At 40.5% G+C, this 21291-nt stretch overlaps 2 protein-coding genes across 4 annotated transcripts in view; one reads left to right on the plus strand and one right to left on the minus strand.

The window, feature by feature from the left end:
• The window catches only part of LOC146514509 (anthrax toxin receptor 2-like), a 19747-nt gene extending 12557 nt beyond the window's left edge, over window positions 1-7190 (plus strand). For 2 of the 3 annotated variants that reach the window (XM_085168673.1, XM_085168671.1), the window contains exons 11-18: window positions 1947-2025; window positions 2216-2311; window positions 3552-3602; window positions 4497-4592; window positions 4722-4895; window positions 4976-5056; window positions 5789-5974; window positions 6178-7190. In XM_085168673.1, coding sequence (XP_085024799.1) covers window positions 1947-2025; window positions 2216-2311; window positions 3552-3602; window positions 4497-4592; window positions 4722-4895; window positions 4976-5056; window positions 5789-5827 — 616 coding nt within the window. In that variant the 3' untranslated portion in view covers window positions 5828-5974; window positions 6178-7190. The remainder of the gene's footprint in view (window positions 1-1946; window positions 2026-2215; window positions 2312-3551; window positions 3603-4496; window positions 4593-4721; window positions 4896-4975; window positions 5057-5788; window positions 5975-6177) is intronic. The other variant, XM_085168672.1, reaches the window with a different exon arrangement.
• Window positions 6234-19916, minus strand: LOC146514510 (ras-GEF domain-containing family member 1B-B-like). The gene is made up of 14 exons (XM_085168666.1): window positions 19688-19916; window positions 13672-14211; window positions 13418-13540; window positions 12888-13025; window positions 12538-12753; window positions 12286-12360; window positions 9824-9916; window positions 9566-9668; window positions 9398-9477; window positions 9143-9238; window positions 8959-9054; window positions 8644-8767; window positions 8458-8530; window positions 6234-8347 (listed from the first exon to the last, which is right to left on the minus strand). The coding sequence occupies exons 2-14, from the start codon at window positions 14203-14205 to the stop codon at window positions 8314-8316; spliced, it is 1785 nt and encodes a 594-aa protein (XP_085024792.1). The 5' UTR covers window positions 14206-14211; window positions 19688-19916; the 3' UTR covers window positions 6234-8313.
• Between the last annotated feature and the right edge of the window lie 1375 nt (window positions 19917-21291).

The following is a 21291-nucleotide window of genomic DNA, read 5'->3' on the forward strand; positions in this document are numbered from 1 at the left end:
GCGAGCACAAACACAGAGTGTGTGTAACAAAAACCGGAGCCTATTGGTGCTTATTTGCCTGCAAGATACCTTAATGAGATACGTCATTAGGTTGCACTGCCACTCTTATTTGCAGACAATGTGCAAGATAGAGCTAAAATGTTCGATAGAAGGCAAAGGGGGCTAAAATAACTTGTTTCTGTTATATGATGAACTATGAGGCAACACAAAAGGTCCCGTATTAGATAAATGACAATTATTTTGTATTTTGAAACATGCAAAGCTATAATGTAGAAAAGTCCCAGGATTATAAATATGGTTCTACACATGAATGTAATAGGTTCACTTTAGGTGTGGCAACATTTTCAAAAGCTGATGCATAAAGCCTCATTATGAACACTAACATGTGTTCATAAACTTGTGCATGTCACCTCAAGGCACTTTAAATGGTAAGAACAAGACTTACAGTAAATCCTTAATTTTTGCATTCATTTAATTAATGTAATTAAGAAGGGTAAGTAGCAGTCAGGTGATAATCAAATGCACTTGATTAACTGATTATTAGTAAGTCTGACCACCTCTAGAAGTTCTGCAAGTTTGCTAGTCTGAAGGTGTGTGTCAACCCAAAGGTCAAAATCCTGAGAGGAGTGGACATCCCAGTATATTCACCCCAATGTCAGACTGTGCAATAATGACAGCTCAGTTAGAAAAAGACTAAGCGATTGGGGCTCGTTGCCAGGACAAATGCCTTTGTCTACAGTAACAACATGCCAGCTCTGCTTAGGTTAGCAAAGTTGCATCTGGACAAACCACAAGATTTCTGGAAGAATGTGCTTTGGACAGATGAGACCAAAGTGGAGATGTTTGGCTGTAATGCGCAGAACCACGTCTGGCAAAAATCAAACACAGCATATCATCACAAACACCTCTTACTCATTGTCAAGCAAGGATGGTGGTGGAGGAGTGATGGTTTGGGCACTGGACCATGGCATCTTGCAGTCACTGAGTCAACCATTAACTCCTCGTTATACCAGAACATTCCAGAGTCAAAGCCGTTTGTCCAAGAGCTAAAGCTCGGCTGAAATTGGGTCAATGATTGCAAGCAAAGCAGCAAAAGAAAAAAAAAACAAGGTGTTCAGACTTGAGTGATATGCTGTGTTGGGACCTTAAGAAGACTGTGCTTAAACAAATGCCCCAAAACTTTAAATGAAGCAATGTTGTAAAGAAGTGTGGGTCAGAATTCTTCCACAACAATGTGAGAGACTGATAACATTATACAGATAAGAATTTGTCATTGCTGCTAAAAGTGGTTGTACAAATGTTTGTTGTATAAAGAATCACGACGTGTACTTAGTTTTTTACAAGACTGTAGTTCATCAACATTTCTTCATCTGACTGACGTTGAGATTTGTTCTCTGAAAATGCAAACAGGCACAATGTTTACAGTAAAACTGTGTCAAAGTGTTGGATGAACAGAAGCCAGGCTGACCAGCGTGGCATTTAAAGAGTGAGTGAAGGTTCATTTGACTTCCACACTTAAAACAGTCAATCCCTCTCTCTCTCTACTTCTCCTCCTCAGCCCTCACAGCTGAAAAAGTCTCAGTTGGGTTGAACATGAAGTTAAAAAAGCATTTGCAAAAGCAAACAACCTTTAGAAATAAGGGAGTCTAGTCAAAACTTGATAAGAATATGAATGATGGTGACTCACTATTGCAGCAACTCCTGGTTCTTAATAATAATTTGATGATTTGACATTTAATTTACAACCAACTTTCCATCTTTGGTGGATTTAATCAGCCCCTTGACACTATAATTATATTTAAATCAATGCATTTACATGCTTCATTTGAGACTACCCCACACATGTTTTACTATGATTCTAACTGTAAACGTGCCAATAGTGTCACACTGAGCTCTGAACAGGGACTAGATCTCATGATGTGTTCTGTGATTCTGTTTATTCACAGATCAGTTGAAGTGCTGGTCAGCTTAAACCATGGAAAGTCCTACATCTACAGTCCCATGAGCATCTATGCCACAACATGTGTGAGTAACATTAATTCTGTATAACACGAACAGTTTTGAAGGAGTTACCTGCATGTGTGATGTCACACTGCCCTCTGTTATTTAATTTAGATACAACACTTTTTTGTGTAGGTACAGGAGAGCATACTGACGTAACTGTGATAGATTACAGAATAAGATCAAATAATGTTGTGTTGTGTGTTTTCTGCAGTCAGATGGGACCTGGGTGCTCTCGTTCCTGTTGGCTTTGTTGCTGTTGCTGGGCCTAGGTTTGGTCTGGTGGTTCTGGCCTCTCTGCTGCACCGTGGTGAGCTTTGTCCTTGTGCATTTTTGTACAACAAAACTCATTTTGAAGGCAGTAGTTTTCACATCAGCATATAAAAAAAGAAAAAGAAATACAAAAGGACACAGGAACTAGTAAATGTAGTGAGGTGTTTGAGTCGGAATGAATTGTTGTGGAATTGAATGTCCAATGAATGTAAAGTGAAAGGTACCAGTTTGAAAAGGGGCCGTGTGCACTATAACCATAAATGTTATTATTTGGTGCACTGAATAAGCTTAAAGCTCATTTGCATCTGCAGTCCCTCGGCAGGTTAAATGCAAAAGATCACAGCGATGCGATGTCGCATAAAGAGTAAATCACAAAACACACGTCTTGTAGGTTTTGGCCATAAGCACCAAACACAAATAAACAGGCATCAGTGTTAACAAGTCTGTCATGGTCCTGGGTCATGTGACCCAGTATTCTGAGTTTCTTGATGTTTTTGTTATTCTTTTCAGTCTGGTTTGATTTCAGTTTATCTAGTTACATTCTGTCATGCCTAGGTTACAGTTTTAGTTCATGATTTATCAAGCTCCCCATCTGTCTCATCCCTGTGTGAAGTTTTCTGTGTCAGATTGTCATGTTAAGTCTTCGTGTGTTTATCTGTCATGTTTCATGTCCAAGTTTTCGAGTCAAGTCTGGGTCTCGTCATGTTTCCCGTTTTATTTTGAAAGAGCCTTGTGTTTTTTGTTTATTGTATTTAGCTTCACGTCCCCTGTCCTGTCATTATGTTAATTGTTGTCAGCTGTTTTCCCCATGTGACTCTTCCCTTGATCATTCCTTATGTCTATTTAGTCTGTGTGTTTCCGCTCAGTCAGTGTCAGATCGTCTGTTATCCTCACCTCATATTTTCATAGTTTCCGTTATTGTGTCACTGTGTTTCACAGCCTGCCTAGTTACTCTGTGTTCATAGTTTTTTCATGGTTCTTTCACAGAGTGTCATAGTCTTTTTAGTTTACACAGTGTTCTTAGTCTCCTTAGTTTTCCCAGTTTCAGTGGTCTCTAGTGTTTTTGTCATGCCATCAGCCACAATAAAGGCTCGCTTTATTTTTGGAAACCTAGTTCTGTCTCCACCGTGTCTGCTCGTGGGTCTACCTCATCTTCACACCGGCGCACCCCGCCGTGACAAAGTCTGCAAATCTTTCAGCAGATACTTCAGTCTGCTTTCTGTCAAAGATATATGTCATTATTGTTGTGTATAATATTTTCGTTTCGTTTCTCGCAGGTCATCAGAGACCCCCCTCCCTCTCGCCCCCCTCCTCCACCCCCTGTGATTGTGAGTACTCCACTGACTGTTTTTTTTAAAGCCATATTTTCTTTTTCCAAGGACTTCACATCACTGAAGGGACGCTTTGATTTTTTTTACCACCCGTTGCCATTTTGGCAGTAAAAGCAGTGAGAAAATCCAATTTTGGGCAAATACAGAAGGAGCGTAGGTGGAGCTGGGGAGAAGGAGCCGACAGAAGTGGTTTGGTGGCAGATTTTATTCATCGAGCATGAGTCAGAAGGCAAAGTTCTCTCATTGTAAAATAAATAAATTAGAAAATGCAGTTATGTTTTTGCATGACAAATATCTCACCACTGCAGCTGAACCTTTGGTGTAAATCCACTGGATCTATAGATTATAAACTGATGAGCAACACAAAACCTTTCTCTCTGTTTTTAATTGCTTGATTAAAAAAAAAAAAAATTGGAAGTACTTATTACAACGAAGCTTTTATGCTTATTACATATAAGTCTTCAGGCTCTCTTTGTGGATAAGCATCTACTGACTGCATTCATGTACTTCATCTAATCCAGTCATTTTCAACCATGGTGGCATAAACGTTTTCCTGTGTGAATTTTGTGAAGAAATGTATCATGCAGGTAGATTTAAGTCCAAATTTGGAGTTATTATCAAAAAAATTATATTATCTCGTATGTACTCAAAATTTCAAGTTTTATTTCTCAAACTTCTGAGTAATTCTGAGTTATTAAGGCAAAATTTCAAGATACTAACCTAAAATTTTGTCTCATGGTCGGCAGTTTTATTTTTTTTTTTCAGTGGCTACATTGTCGCTCTTTAGCTCAATATAAAGTATTTAGCAAAGGAACGTTTTAGAATAGTACTATATAATTTTTAATATAATAAAACTTTATTCAAATATTAAGAAAAAAAACTTTGTTTAAGGAGCCAGAAGAAGACCCTTTGCCCAAACACAGGTGGCCTACAGTGGATGCTTCATACTACGGTGGCAGGGGTGCTGGAGGGATCAAACGCATGGAGGTAAATTTAAAAAAAAAAAAGAAAGAAAAAGGTTTTACTGCTAAGCTTGTGTTGTTGATTTGCTAATGTTGCTATAGTGAAGATGCAGTAATGTTAGCTGTCTCAGTCAGTTGTGCCCACATGTTGCAGGTGCGCTGGGGCCAGAAGGGGTCCACAGAGGAGGGATCCCGGCTAGAGAAGGCCAGAAATGCTGTGGTCACTATGCCAGAGGAAGTGGAGGAGCCCATCATTCCTCGACCCCCACCAAGGCCTCCTCCGGTCTACAACCCCTCATCGCACTCCAAATGGTACACCCCCATCAAGGTGAGATAACGATCTCTTTAATATTTAGGTCCTTTGTAAGTTGCCTGTTTTGTAATGTTTTTGACTGACTTTGCCTTCAGGGACGTATTGATGCGCTGCTGGCGTTACTGAGAAGACAATATGACAGAGTGGCAATCATGAGGCCAACACCTCAGGACAAGGCAAGAAATATCAGCAGCATTATTAAAAAAGCTTACGAGAAACACGGCTATCAATTCAGCATGTTATCATATAAAAAAAAATCTCATTACATCCAGCTGGACTGTCACCAGTCTGTGAGTTTTGCCAAAAATATTCAACCATCAAATTGGTTAGATCAGTGATCCACCCTCTTGATCCCCCAGTGATTTGATTAGATAACAGATAATAATAATATAGTGCCAATCTTGCTGTTTTTTTTTTTTATGTGCACAACAGATAGATAACAGCTTGCTGTATCAACTCGCTTGTTATAAATAACAGTTTAAATGCCAACGCCTCCAGAGTGTGTCATGAAACAGCGCACATGAGCTACAGGCTGCTTAATGGTTTAGTTTAAGTCTTATTTTGAGACTTCACGTGGATTTACTGTATCGATCCTCCGTCAGCTGAGCTGCTGGGAGAGCTAGAAGCAAATTGGGCCTTTTCATCATAAATTTTGGGGCTTTGAGTTCACGCTTTTAAAAACCTCTCAGTGGGGTTAGAGCTTAATAATGGATGTGTTATGAAAGGTTTATTGTAGAGTATTCCACTTTATTTTAAAGCAGTTTTTGTCTTTAGTGGTGCATCAAGGCTTGGGTGGGATAAGTTGTGCTTTTTTACAGCATGTTGAATTTAAAATCACTTTACATTCCCACTTGACTGCGGTTAAATGTTTAAATCGGACTATGGCGTGTCTCCTTTATTTTCTCCAGGGCCGCTGCATCAACTTCACCAGAGTTCAGAATCACTGATGTTCAAACACGAGGCTCAGTTTTCCCGTTTTCCTGCCAGTTTTGCCAAAGATGACAAACATGTGCGATCCAATATGAAGAATTACTGTGTATTGTAAATAAACCTCTTTATGTATATTGTGGTGTCACAGTTGGCTTTTTACCGTGGTAACTTATGCTGAGCACATAACTGGGTCAGAAGCTGGTTATGTCTTGGTTAAAAATTGACTGGAAGTGCTTTGTTTTCACAAAACCTTTTATTTACATTATGCTGTACGTGTGATATAGTCTCTGCTGAAGAAATTCTGTATGTATGCAACCTGCTGAGCCTCATTTCACAAACAGCTCCAAATGAAGCACAGCAGCACAAGCTGTGTGCCTGACATTGTCACCAGAATTTGTATTCGGCTGCAGAGTTTTTTTAAAAAAATGTTTTGTCCTTATATGCTGCAAGGTGTTCGTACAACACTAAAATTAAAGCTACTAGAACACAAATTGATTAACCCTACTATTTGTAATCTGTATTTTACTAAGAAAACCCAAACTAAAGGAGTCTCCATGCATCCTGTAATATTGAAACAACCAGCCATTTAGGGTAGCAGGAGCATGCACTAGCTGTCATACAGCTAACGGCAGGGTGAAGTAGCCAGTCTGTCCAAGGGATAACACAGACATTAAGCCATTCATACCAGTATTTCAAACTGCACGCATGTCTTTGTGCTGTGGGAGGAATGTTACACAGGCACATGGTGTAATTAAATTACATCTCTCTCTGCTACGAGGCAACACTGCTAACCACTGTACCACCACACCATCTCATGTTTGCATGTATGAGTAGTAAAAAGAAATACAGTATATTGAATTAATTTACTTGTTTTACACAACTTGTGATGGTCAAATCACCAGATTAATGATTTTTGCAGCATTGCACTTGCTTTAGTTGCAGATGCAGTCCTGTTTTATTTAGTTCTTCTAATCTTTATACGCCTGCTCACTCTTGTTCTGATAATGTCCTGGTTGGACTACGTGGTGCTCAGCTGATCTATTTTATCAGGGTGAACAGTCAAAGATGCATCAGCAACCTCATATGTAGAGCCCAAAGCCTGGGTCAAGAAAAGGAGCACAGCGTTTTCATGATTCTTTTATTTGAAAGAAAATAGATCATTCTCTTTACACAAAGACCTTCAGTACAAGTACCCTGACTGATGACACAAAAGATACACAAAAAAGTAGCATATATGACAAATAAAATGACATAAAACACAGCACTCACAAGTGGATTTCAAAGAACCACATCGCATATCACACACACATCAACACAGCTGAGATGAGAAGAATAAAAATCCTGTTTCTGTACACACACACACACACACACACACACACACCAGTTTGCACTCATAATAGTGTTTTTTTTTAATATGTAAACTGGTGTTTGATAGCTTAACAACACAAAACCAGCTAAAAAACAAGCTCCTGGCAGAACATCAAATAAAGTACATAAAAAAATACGACTTAATACTATAGCATAGAAAGTTGCCTATATTACACAAGAACACACTGAAGTGCATTCTGATGCAGTCTGCATGGTTATTATGTTGCTGTCACTTACACAGTTTTGCATCACCACCAGAGTCAAAGTGTGCACATCACAAAATGCTTAGCACTGAATAACACGTGGTTGATAAAAGCACTGTGTCAATGCACGCTGGAATAATGTTGCTGATGTACTGCCACGTATTATGAGCTTCAATTACACAAAGATATCAAATGACAGTGCAAAGTGGGAGCTAATGGAGTGGATATGATGCAGGTTCTGCTCGAGGTGTTAGCATTAAAACTGAGGCATCCAACACGACAAGCAGCAATACCACAAGCAGCTGTTAGCCCATTATTTATAACGCAAATCGATGCAAGTCAGTCCTTTCCTTTGAGATTTCAAATCTCTGTGGTCCTCAGCAAGGATATCTGCAGGCAAGGAGCGCTAATGTAGCTTTGAAACTCATTTAGGTCCACGATGACTTTGTTTAGAGATGAAACCTTCCCTTCAGCGTGTAAGTCAATCCACAATATGAGGCCATTGTGGCAACCGCTGGAGGTATAAACCCAGTCTGCAGACCTCTGGCCAGTCGTCTGATATTCTCTGAGCGCCTTGGACAGAGCTGATTTTACAGAAGCAGCACAGCTGATCCAGGCTCTTCTTGAGAATCATTAGCTTCATAAATGATTCAAATCCATGAAGACTTGTTGGAAAAGAGGTTACAATAATAACATAAAATGGGCTTCTTTGGCACTGGATGAGTTTTATGGAATGAGTTCTGTGGAGTGCTCCTTGTGATCTCAAAGCCCAAATGCAGTAATATAGGCAGGATGTGGTCCCAGCTTGTTTGAAGTCCAACATCTTAACTGTGGCCATAAGAATCTTCTGTGTCCATATTATAAAACGGAGAAACCTGTAGCTTTAAGACACCTGATTCATTTTCAGTCTTTAAAGCAGAGATTTCCTGGCCTTAGGTCCGATTCTCTCGATGGAGAAGCGAAGATCTAAAATACACAAGATAAGTAACCAGTGTTATTACACTCAAAAATTGCCCTTTTTTGCATTAGTATAAGGTTTGGGATATGTGGGTGTGTGGACATATGTCTACACCTACCGAAGTGACCTGCGACTGTCTTTCTCCATGTTGTTCTCTGGTCCTTCGCTCTCATATGAAGCCAGATGCAGCTCTGCAACAATAAGATAAACAATAATGGCTTTGTTTGTTTCCTAAAGCTGACAAACTATAGCAAACATTTGTATGATTGACATCTCCAAGACGCAGGGGAGACTGAACACTGACCGTCTTCGGTGAAAATGGGTGTTGTGACAAGGTACTGAAGGATTCGCCGGTCTCTGTCGAACGGACAAACAACCTGACGCCAAACCAGGAACTCGCTCACCTGTTTTGCAAGCTCCCAGAGTTTCTGTGGAGACAGATTGTACAATAGATTATAATGGGCAGATGAAAGAAAAGCATCATGAAGGAAAATGCATTGCTCTTTTTAGCCACAAGGGGGAGTCACAACATCACATGTAAAAGCCTGAACTTGTACTGCTACAAATCTGACCGTTTTTAATCATTTAAACAACATCATCTTCTGAAATGTGTCCTAACCTCAAAGTTTATGTGTCCATTGGGCAGCCTACTGGCACAGCCTTCATTCAGGAAGTAGATGTCTTTAATGAGGAGACTGAAGAAAGGAATCACAATCTGGAGGAGAAACACACCAGGTCATTTACGTACACATTCACCACCTGGAGCTTTTTATTTTCAGAGTAAATCCTGGGTGCTCTCTCACCTTCTCCTGGCTGCTGTGTGCGGTCTCAGACCTCTGGGTAGCACCGCGGAGCGCAGTGCGGTAGTTACTGAAGTTACTGGATGGGTCCATCTGGTGCTGAATGAGAGCACACACAAGAGACGGCCATCAAACGCAAATCCGTGTGGGCATGCTTAAAGTTTGCACATGGTGAGGGTTTGAAATCCTGAGCAACTTGAAATCTTAAGTTTACATTACACTACACAGGATTCACTGCTGCATGCCAATTGTCCTTACCTCCAGAATTTCAAACTTGTCCGTGTTGACTTTATTCCAGGTTTTCTTCAGTCTAGCGACAGGACTCATGTTCATCCCAGCTGGACACAGAGAAAGGGTGAGTAAATGCAGAGCACTTACGGGGTCAGATCGAGCCAACGAGCTGTATGTGTGGCATCAAATACTCACTGATGATGGCCATGAGAGAGTTGAAGTTTCCAATGTTGAAACACTCCTGAGCAACATCGATGAAGAACTCTATGATCCGCGCTCTGTGTTTCTTCTTCATCGGCTTAAATGAGGGAACAAACAGAGCAAGTCAGTACAAATTCAATATATGTACAAAATTATCCACCTTTGGAGTGTAGTAAGAATCTAAGAGTGGTTTGTAGTTCAGCTGTGCATTCAAAGGCGTTCCTTGGTCCAAAACTAATCACAACAACTTACCATACAGATCTCAGTGGCCACAAGATAGCTCAGTCTGTTGAACCAGCTGACGTAAGCTTCCAGGTTGCTAGTTTTACGTTTCCGAAAGAAACCCTGAAACACAAATTATGGCATAATTAAAACAAAGAACAAGTCTAGATCTGAGTGCATTTCTGTCTGTATTTCATTATTTTTGAAAGAAGTTAAACATTTAAAACTGTGAGTCACAGAAAGGACCATTTCGAAATTAAATTAGATCTTAGAACCTAGATCTCTTTCATTTTATGGACCTCTAAAGCTCTGACACCTTCATAAATTCCATCACTCACGTTCAAATGTGAACTTACATTAACCTCCTAAGACCTGAACTCTTCCACAGCATGCATTTTTAATTTCTCTTTGATATTTGGGCATTTTGGGACTCGATGAATGTAAAAACAAAGAATGACCAGATTTTTTTTTTTTTTACATGATTTTTGCTTCTAAGAAAAATCAGAGCCACATATGAGGATATTCCTTTAAAATTTCGATAGAACAGAAGCTGTATAATGTCCTCGTAAGTGGATATCAGGCCCTTGTAGAGCATAATTTTGTATTTTGGTGTAAATAACCCAAAATGTGATGTCCACATATGGGGATGCCAGGTCCTAGGAGGTTAAATTATATCTGTACTACTTTCAGCTCATCATCTATCATTTTTAGCTAGCAAACGGTCCGCGGCATTTAACCAAAGCTATTGGCTTATTATTTTAATGTTTGCCCTCTGTTTAAATTTAAGGCATGATTAACATTTGCATTTTATCAATTTCTGTAACTGAAAATTTCAACAGGTTATCCACAGCTTTAACCAACACTCTTTTATACAAGATTTTACCTAGCTATTTAAGTTTACATTTAGCTAGTAATTTCCACCATTTAGCATAATCTTAGCGAGCTATATCCACTGTTTATCTATTATCTTTAGCTAATAATTCAACTCATACTCTAAGCTAGTTATACTGCCATAGCTAACAATTTCCAGCTTTTTCCATGCTTCTAAAGTAATTGGTTACTGTGTATCTGTTTTTCTTTTACTGACAATTTTTATCCACAGATAGCCAACAACTTCAACTACAGACAAACTTAACAATCTTTCAAATATATGGTTTCTATAGATCTTATCTATTTTAATCATCTAATAAAATACCCTTTTGTTATTGACGTTTCTGCTCGGAGGTAGGTCTGCTCAATTCTTTAATTATGTTTTAATTTCCGCTTTGTTTTACTTTTTCCTCATATCAGTCAAGCTAATGTTTGTACCTTTTGGCTACTTGTTGGTCTTCTATTAATATTTGTTCCCCGAGATTCAGCATCATCGGCATAATCTTCTTAAGGTTAGCCAATAAATTATTTTATAAATCAGAAATAGAAGGAGACAGACTGCTGCTCCTCTATAATTTCCTTTGCTAATGGATCCTGACAGCCTTCACACCCACACAACCTCTGGACCTGCACTGAAGCCTGTGACGTGTCTACTTGTTATTTTCATCTCATTTACATCTACTTTGGTGCCTTTTGTTTTTTTTTTTTCTATAAGGACACTCTGTGGTGAACTTGTTTCTCAGAGGCCCTTTTATATAAACAAACATTATAAAAGCTCTGTATAAATAAATTTGACTTGTCTGTGATGATGTAATCTCAGAGATTCATGGCTCTATTAAATGCTTACACAACAGCGACAGCCCACTCCACTCCAAACTTCCCCTTCTACACTTCAGGACCCCTTTCGCTGACTCAACTGCTCTTTTATACAAAATGGGTCTTATATAACTGGCACAGCACTGGTTGGAGCACGGCTACAAACAGTGGGTGAGCACTTGTTCTCAGCAGCAGTGATTGAATATGACCCTTCAAGCTCACTTACAGGTCCCTCAGATTCACTTAGACATATGCAAAAGGACTTTTTCATACTGTGTCTGAGCTATGTTAAAAATAACACTGCACAAATTGTTATCTATCTGCCAGTAGATTCTCTGATGTGGTTTCCAAAGCATATTTACTTTAACTGAAGCAGACCACAAATTACACCCAAAGCAGGCCCAGAATATACTTCAAATCAAAACAATAAAAATTGACTCAAAATAACTGCAATCGTCTGCAGTCCTTTGATGCTGATAATTATAAAGAGGTCATGTTACTGTGTTTTCAAGCAGTCTTTACACAGTAAAGCTGCACGCAGCAAGCCGTAGCTGTTAGATCTATCTGCTAATTGCGACTGGAATGAGATTAATTTATATGACTTTGCACAAGCTCCTCGTGTCTCCAGTTTTATCATGTAGAAGTTCAAAAGGAAAAAAGCAAATAATGAAATGAAAAGTAAACCTAAGCCTGCAAGTTCCTGAGTGAGAAGATGGGAATTTTTGTGAGCTGCTTGTCCAAAACTCGATCTAAAACGCTGGAGGTAGAGCTAAGCTAAGCGTTTTTTCATTCAAACTCAATTGTACCTTATGGTTCTCCAGAGGATCCTTCATGGCAAACGTCTGGATGAACTCCTCGGGACCAATAAAACTCAGTCGGTCCTGAGGGCAGAAAACAGAACATAAAAACAATTAAGACAATGACAACAGCATAAGACAGACAATCATAAAAGCTCGTTAATATAATCTACAGACGTGCTTCGAAGGACTGAAAACAATTTCTCTCTACAGAATCCGATAATAAGCACAGGCACCTAAGTTTTAACGCCAACTTCCTACCAGTTCAATGTGTGTAAGCTGCTGGGCGAGGACAAAGGGATCGTCGCACACGCTCAGTACGTCGCTCCGCTGAGCCGATGCTTGCTTGCTCTTCAAGGAAGCGGGACGCTCCATTGCCGCCGCATTGAGCGCAGCCACAGCCTCCTCGTATTGGCCGAGGGCAGAGAGGCGTTTGATAAGACGCTGGGTCATCTGCTGCATGGCTCGCCAAGAGTACTGCAGCGTGACACAGACAGCACAAATAATGAAAACTATGACAGGGAGGTGTGAATGAACTTGAGATATTTATGTTGAATTATTGCAAATTCATTGCATGAGAAGTTTTAACTACAGGAGCTCTGAATGCTAACCTCGTCCCCTCGGGCCACGTGAAGCGTCATGTCTTTAAGGCAGCGCATCATCCTCTCGTCCCTGAAGTCGTATGGAAACGTCTCAGTCCACTCGGTCAGCAGCTGCACCAGCTTAGGGGCCACCTCACGGAAACGAATCTGAAAACCATCAGATGGTGCACTAAGTGACACTCAGGCAGACATGATTTGATTTATCTTGTGAGTAAATCTCTCTCTGGTCAATAATCTAAATGGCATGGCCCTCATATCTTTTAAAACACACAAGAGTAGCTCGCTGTTTTTCTAAGAGCATATTCTGCCATTATTTATTTTATCTTTGCAGTTTCTGTTTCCGAGTGTTCCCTTGCCTGGATTTTATTTGCTTGGGGAAAAAAAAGCAGATAAATACTTTCTCTCAGAAAGAAGCATGTGGGTGAGAGAGCTTGTGGATTTTATAGTGGGTGGAAGGTTGTGTGGGAGCAGAGAGTGAGTGTGACGAGAAGAGAAGCAAATTATAGCCCTGTGTGTGTTTGTGTGTGTTGCCAGCCCACCTTATCCAGCAGGGCATCTCCAGACCGCTGCTGCTCCACACACAGGTGACAAACCCTCGTCATGAGCTCGTAGGGGGGCAGGAAGAGGCGTGAACTCAGCAGGAAAGTGAACACATACGACCTCTGATGAGGAGGAAAGAACAAGAAGAGAAAGGTCAACACAGCCAGGACAGCAGACCTCTTTTCTCAGACTCAACTCGTCTATTCTAGACCACTCCGTTTCTCACAAAAAGACCATGTTTCCTGTAACGTACGTCAGGGTAGTAGTCCACTGTGGGAACCAGGTGCTGGATCAGAGCCTCAAGAGATGCAGACACCAAGCTATTGTCATGGTAACACATCTCCCCGTAGCTGGTGGTGACGCCGTGTCCATAAAACCGCGCTTTTGCCGCAGCTACGTTGTTGTTGTTGCGACAGGACTGGTCGCTGCTGCTGCCGCTGCTGCCGCTCGTGTGGCGATGTGCGCGGCCTGGACAGGAAGTGCTGTGCTGGCGAGGGCTGTGAGGCTGCGGCGAGGAGTATGGGTTTTCAGACAGAGCGCAGCTGGTGTAATGATGCTCCTTCGCATTCACAGAGGAGACAGAGGCGCTCCGATAAGCCCCGCTGTGAGGCTGAGGTATGTCATAGGGGTTCTCTCCAACTGAGTAGGCGCCGTTGTAGATGTTCTCCCTCGCAGGTTTCGGGACAGTGCTGCTCCGGTACGGGCTGGTAGGTTGTTGGTGGTTGGCATTGCTGCTGTAAGGGACGCAGGAGCTGAACTTCCCAGCATATGGCGTTGTTGGAGGCATGATGACCTTTACAAAACATACAAGGAGTAGGTTAGGGTTTATTAAATAAAGATTAACAGCCTATTTATATGCAATTTCATGACATGATAATACATTTTCTCAGTCAGCTGAGAAATACATGATGGATAACATGCAATCTTGAATATATGTTTTTCATAATTCACATGAAGATACATCTTCCAGCCAATTTAAAGATTCCCAATAAGCCAGATATGATAAACAGGCAACAGGGAGGGTTTCTTTTTTTTTTTTAAAGATAATTTATATTTGCTTCCTGAAACCTCATTCTAAAGCCAATCTTTCTGGAAATGGGTATGAAATATCCCAGGAAAATTAAGAGATGATTGCACAGCCTAAACAGGAAAAGAGCAACAATCAGTAGGTTTCCCCGGGTATCTGAAACAGTGGACGGCACAGGAAGAGGCCCAATAAAAATAAAACATTGCATTTAGTTTGTAGAAACAGAGGCTTTCAAAGTGACACTTTGCATTAGTCAAACAAATCCTGACAAGTTATAATACCAGACATGTAGGTGTTGAATGAAGTAGAAAGACTTCTGTGATTAAATTAAAGCAGATCTTTGTTTTCATTTTCTTTCTCCTCACCCTTACTGCAGTGTCTATGTCCAATTAACCATCAAAAAATTATAACTCCATTGCACAAGCCAGTTTTAAAGAATAATTATGACGCAGTTTCTTTCGTTGATCAGCTAATCCATGATTTCCCAAAGGTTTCCCAATAATTATGGCACAACAGTTGTCAACAGACCGATCCTTTTATAGTCAACTTGAAGTCACAAAATCGTGACTAGTGTCTCTTGCAGCGTCTTACTGCGTTAGCCTGCCCGTCTCTCTGGGAAGCCGAGTGTTGTGAAAATACGTTTAAGCAACTCCATCACGCAAAGGAAAGACTTAGGAATGTCTGTGAAAGGAATTAAACTTAATCACATAATTTTACCCCTCCTCTGTCTATACTTTCTGGTTCTGAACACAAACATTTCTCCTTTGGACATTTACAGCTTGGAGAAAGTCATTTGTTGGTGAAAATTTCTACAAATCAGCTTATACTCACAACAACAACCTGCCAGATGACACAACAGCAGTGACCCCCCCCCCCCCCCTCCCTTTGTCTTAATGGTTAATATAATTGGATTTGAGTTGGGTATGCTGATCCCAGATCACCACCGAGGCGTGCTTTAACTCTGGAGCCATCTTTATCCTGCTACTGTTGTCTGTCTTGGCACCACATGCCAGCATAAGCGAGCCACACACAGTTACATACGAGCAATGCACATATACTGTGCCAGAAACAAAACCCTGCAGGAATCCAGCAGACTTTTGTTTGTACATCACAGTGCCGACAGAGGAGTGTCTGCCTGAGCCAACATCTTACGCACACACACACACACACCCTTGTCCACAATGGCGCCTAGCCCCATGCCGGTATAATCCAAACACACACACACACAAACAAATGATGGCTTGAGCGATGCACGCACACACGCACGCACACACACATATACCACAATGTTTGGCATGTTGCCAGTGTAAGCCAGTCCAGTGCCAAACCATCTTTTGAACTCTGTGATCTCAGCCTGCTGTTCTTCTTCTAACTTAGTTAGAGATTACAGTGTCTTTACCTTCCTCGAATTACAAATGCAATCTGGAAAAGCATGGCTGCGGTGGTCAAGTTGAGATAAGAGTCCTCTCAGTAATATTTACTCCAGTGTAGATGCCTTTTGTCCTTCTGTTTGCATTGGAAGGTGACCTTGTGCAAAGGGGGATAACTAAGAAATTGGAAAACAATCCTGTGTTTTTCCACACGGACTTCCTGAAAAATTGACCCTTTGGATAGTTGCGGTTTCCCCGCTGCTGCACTGCAATTGCACTCTTTCTAAATCATAGGTTGGACTCTCCGTGAATGACTTAATGATGGCATTGGGAGTATAATTTCATATTAAAAGCATTGTTTATATTGTCTTGTTTGTAAACTTTGAAGATTGCAGGCTTAAGAAGCAGACTGATGTGAATATAATAATACAGGAAAAAGCAAAAAATGTACAGTGATGTAAGAACATTTTTACCAAGAAAACCACTTTTGTACTAGACCGTTAAACGTCTGTGCATTTTCTTACCAGCTGGCATCGAAACAAGACTGCAGCGCCCATTGGCTAAAATGTCATGAAATGGTTAAAACAAATTGAACTTTTGATGGTGCAGCAGGAAAACCTCATCCACTAATGGATTTACACCAATAAAACGTGCTCGCGCCGCAACAACAAGACAAGCCAATTCGGCGGATTTAAAAAGGTCTTCTGTACACGAAAGCTGCCCATGTCTGGCTTTTAATGAATCTGAAGGCGTTGTCAGAATACCTTTTTCTAAAACCATTTAATGTGGTTTTAAAGAGTACACCTAGCAATGCTGTGCCCTACAGGAGGAGGGGGACGGGGCAGGGGAGGAGGTCTTCAACAATAGAAGCATTATCTATCCTGTCATGGCATTAACAACCACACAAAGACCCCCAGGAAGAGATCAGAGCAGATCCCAGCAGATCAGACACACACAGCAGCTTTCACACACTCTGGTCTCTGCTGTCAGGCCATACGACGCCCAGCCTCTGCGTGAGCTGAGCCTGGGATCATTTTTACATCAGTCAAACCAGAAAAGCAGACTTTACTCATTCTTCTCTAAGGTGGGACCTCTTATTATAGCTCTTGTGCAGTGAAGTCACAAATAATAATCTGCCAGGCTTAAACAAGGACAAGACTTTTTGTTTATGACTTCAATAAAACAGCATATCGAAACCCATTTACTGGCCTTAGTAGAGATCGCTTTATTTATACAAAATAAAAGCTACAAGGTACTGACCTCAGAACAGCCTGGACCAACTGCCTTAGCTTAGATGAGACAGGGGTTTGTTTGACTCCTGTTTTTTTTTTGTTTTTAAAAAATCTAATAAAATTCAAAGACTTTAAGCAGCTGGTCAGTAGCAAGAAAACAACAGTCACGTTTTCTAAATTAGCACCTTGTCTTCCACAAAGTTCAGCAGGTAGGTTAACACAGTGTGTACCCATAAAAATGGTGTCATGAGAGGAGCAGCGGAGTAAACTGAAGGCAGAGCCTGCGCCTGATAAGACGATCCATAAAACTATTTGTGAGAGTTTTAAGATGTCAATGTACTGCAATGCTATCTTACTTCTACTTTGTACCCAATGTACTTTGACACTAATGAGGTACAACAGACAAGGTGGGTGAGTGAGAGAAGCATGACAGTATGGAGGAAACTCCTGACAGCCGGGATTATCGTTATCAATAATGAGGCCAAAGTTCAGACTGTGCTCATGACACTTATTTGTGGCTTGCGTGTACAAGAGTTAACCTTTTAAAGAGACGCTGTACAATGATGTCACTGACGATTTGTCGATTTACGTGGGAGGACTAGTAACTTCACCTCACAACATAATATCGTAGAAAAATAAGATGGCTCTTCTTTTAATTTTTTATGATTGAGCACATCAGAAGTCAGCCAACTGAACCTTTTAAAGATTATAAGACTGGACAGATTTACCACATATTGCTTGCTAATCACTTCACCATGTGCCAATTATGCTTTCTACAATGGTACACTAGTTATATATTTAATTATTCTTTTACAGCCACCGAATGATTCAAGTTAAAGCAAACTGCTGGTGTTAATTGAAAAAATAAAGCCCCTTTACACCCTGTTGTGCAAACAAAAGCAATCATCTCAAACTCCCACCAGGGTAAGTTGAAATAAAATACAAAATGTATTGCTGCAGGTCTCCCCTGCACCAATACATTTGGTGTGAAGAACATTCTAGTGCTCCTCCATGTCAGATTTTAATTTTCAAACAGCCCCATAAATGCAGCATGCCAATGGACCAAGATGCCTTCATGTGTTCTGTGCAGGAAATTTTTTTAATGTGTTTATGGGGACATGACAAGGACTTAGGACACATCAGTAGTGAAAATCAAGACACATGCAGTGATTTTAAAGGGAGGATAGATCTGTTTTTTGGGTATGCAATAGATTTTCAAATCCCTTTAGGTAAAAATTGTCTGACACATTGACTTTGGGGGTTTTGCAATTACAGAAAAAGCCTCCTTGATGAAATTCTTCATATCTTTGTCCAGATGTTGTTTTGTTCTGCTTGGCTGTCCAAGCATCAGAAGCTCCAACCTATAATGCTTCAGGATTGCATTCTGAGTGCAGGAAAGCAAAGTCACACGTCATCAAAGTACCAACCAAATTGCCAAACCAAAGTAGGAGGAAACAGCCCTAGTGTCCAAACAAATGTGGCGCAAGGAAGTGTGCAGGTCAGGGGAGGCCCACAGCAAAACACCAGAGGCTGGGACCCGGTGCCTGGTTTAAAAATCTGATAGATAGGCAAACAGAGCCGGACACAAATACCAGACTCAGATCGACAGGAGAGATACGCACAACAGGGCTCAACCACTTATGAGCCTGTTGTCTTCTTCTATTTCCATACACAATGGATTCAGTGATGCACTTTCATACAAATACACACACCTGTCTCCCGTATCATCTGGTAGGCTAGTACAGTATTAACCTACAGCCAGAAAGGATAAACACTACTACAAAGCTATATTAAACCTAAGCTTGTTTGGGGATGGAGGGGTTGACTACCAACCTCTGTACAACACACAGATGTCAGCATTTAATTTTAACTTAGAGTAAGTTGACTTTGAGGTAGTTCCAAAGACTCAAATGTTGCTGGCACCCTTCAGACCGCCTCAGTTAATAATTAAATTAGTTTAACTATTTAATGTGAGATTTATTTAAGCAGCTTCACAAGCTCACAGAGTACTGACATTCTTTTAAGTGACTGTGGGTTTGTGTAGAAGTGTGTGGAGGCTTTTTCCTTGGCCATCAGCACACACATTTTTTCTGCCATTCTTTCTTCTTTTCCCTACAGACACACTCACACAATCTGTTACACACACACACACACAAACCAGCCCAGCATGCCTGCTTAGCATGATGGGGTTCAGACTGAGTCATAACACACTAAAAGTAAAAGCTGACTGTGAAAAAGTCATGCTGTGCAAGCATGGTCCCATCGCAGGTGCTGGTGAGTAATACTCGTTTGAGTCTGACAACCAGCCTAATTATAAACTCCTATGGGTGGCACAATAACAACAACAACAACAGGTCGGGAGTGAAACTGGGCGTTTAGAGAGAAAATAGTTCATCAGATATAGATCACTTTCAAATATTAGGTGAAGTAAATACGTTTTTTAAATAATAATAAAAAAAAACAAGGAAACTTTAATCAACTTTTGCGCAAAAAAAGGCATTTCTATAACTCGATTATGCCTATGCGAAAGTTATCTGTTTATATTTCAATAGCAAAAATAGTTTTATTATCACAAAATGAATAAATAGTAGTATATCCTTTCTCGAAAAATCCACATAAGCAACACTCCAAACAACTTACCTCTGAAACGGTGCTACTCAGCGTCCAAATACTGTGTCTCTGCCAGTAACCTTTGAGAAAATTAAAAGGAAAACAGGTTTTCCACGCTACTTCGAGTCTTTCTCACGTCGAGGAGACGCTAAACGTGTAACAAACAGGAAAATCTTTTAGCTGCTGTGAGTCCATGCAGTGCTCTTCTCCACTGTCTGTCTCCGCTCTTGCTTCTTTGAGTATTTGAACAAGCAAAAGCTCGCAATAACCCACAAAGCCAGACGTATTCAAATGACTTCCACAGAGCCGGGAAAACTGACCAATCAACGCAAGGGGGCGGGTGGCGACTAGGCCCAATCACAGAAAAGGGGTCAAAAAATCAAAAATCTCCCAAGTTCTGATTGGCTGACTCCCTCTCCATCTAAGTTCTGTCTTTTCGAGTGAAGCCTGGCAGCGAGTGTTTTTGTTGGAGAGCTGAAATATGGAAGGTATACGGTTTCCGTAGGGAATGTGTTAGTGTGTGTGGCTTTATGTTGGTCTTAGTGACTTAAAATATAAGAGAAAAAAAATCCCTGAATAGTGTTTTATTTGTGTTTCTGTAGGGCTTATATATTTCATGAATTGGACAGTATGTGTTACTCAGAGCACTTGGTTTCACTTTTTCCTACCTGCCAAATGTTGCCATTTATTTCAGCACTGTAAGGAAATCTGTGTGGAGTGGTCAGATTGTTTGCTGACATTGGCTCCTGTATTACCAATTCTCTATAGTTTGATACTTTCGATTCTTCATCTGGCATCTTGGAAGCCAAACCAGGGATTTTCCTGCATGGAGGAAAATCTTGGCTCCTCCCTACAGCAAAGGAGAAAAAAATCACTGGGTACAATAGGATAATGTATAAATATTTGTCAAATAAGCTGACATGGACTACTTGTGCATATGATCTGTAACAAGCAGCATTATGTAATCTTTTGCAAAAAAGAAAAAAGAAAACTGCAAAAGTGTGTGGCAATGTGGCTGAGAGGGGGACTTATTAACAATTAATAACAATGTTGATCTCTCGAAAACATTTGTTACTGATCACTGTCTTTCTGTTTGAGATGAAATATGTTCTTTAAAATCGGATTAGCTCCTATTTTGAACCTTCTCCTGGGATATATGAGACTATTCTCTGTTTAAAGTGTTCATGTCCTTCATTTAAAGGATATTTTAGTTTCTGTCAGCACTTCACTAAGAGATGAAAGAATTGCCAAACTTGGTTTCAAAGAGCAGAGGTAACCCAAATGTGTTATTTGACTCTATCAGTGGTATTGTCGCTCCTGGTCTACCTGCTTTTCCCATTTTCTTCAAAGGAATGTTGCAAACTTTCTTACTTAGCTGATCTGGTCAAATTATTTGACTTGATAAAAGCATCTTCCTACTGTTGCGACATTTTACCTGAATTCTTGTTCATAGGTCCCTGTGTGCTGTAATCTACGTATCACTGGTGTCTAGTCAACTCCCTGCTTATTTTAAGACTATGGTTATCCACCCAGTTTAAAAACAAACAAACAAGCTTTACCCTTCACGTCTTAGCAGTTGCAGACCAATTTCAAAATGAGTCTTTTCCCCCCCTAAGATTTTAAAAAACGTTGTG

This window comes from Neolamprologus multifasciatus, chromosome 7, assembly GCF_963576455.1.
Source record: "Neolamprologus multifasciatus chromosome 7, fNeoMul1.2, whole genome shotgun sequence".
NCBI classification, from domain to species: Eukaryota; Metazoa; Chordata; class Actinopteri; order Cichliformes; family Cichlidae; genus Neolamprologus; species Neolamprologus multifasciatus.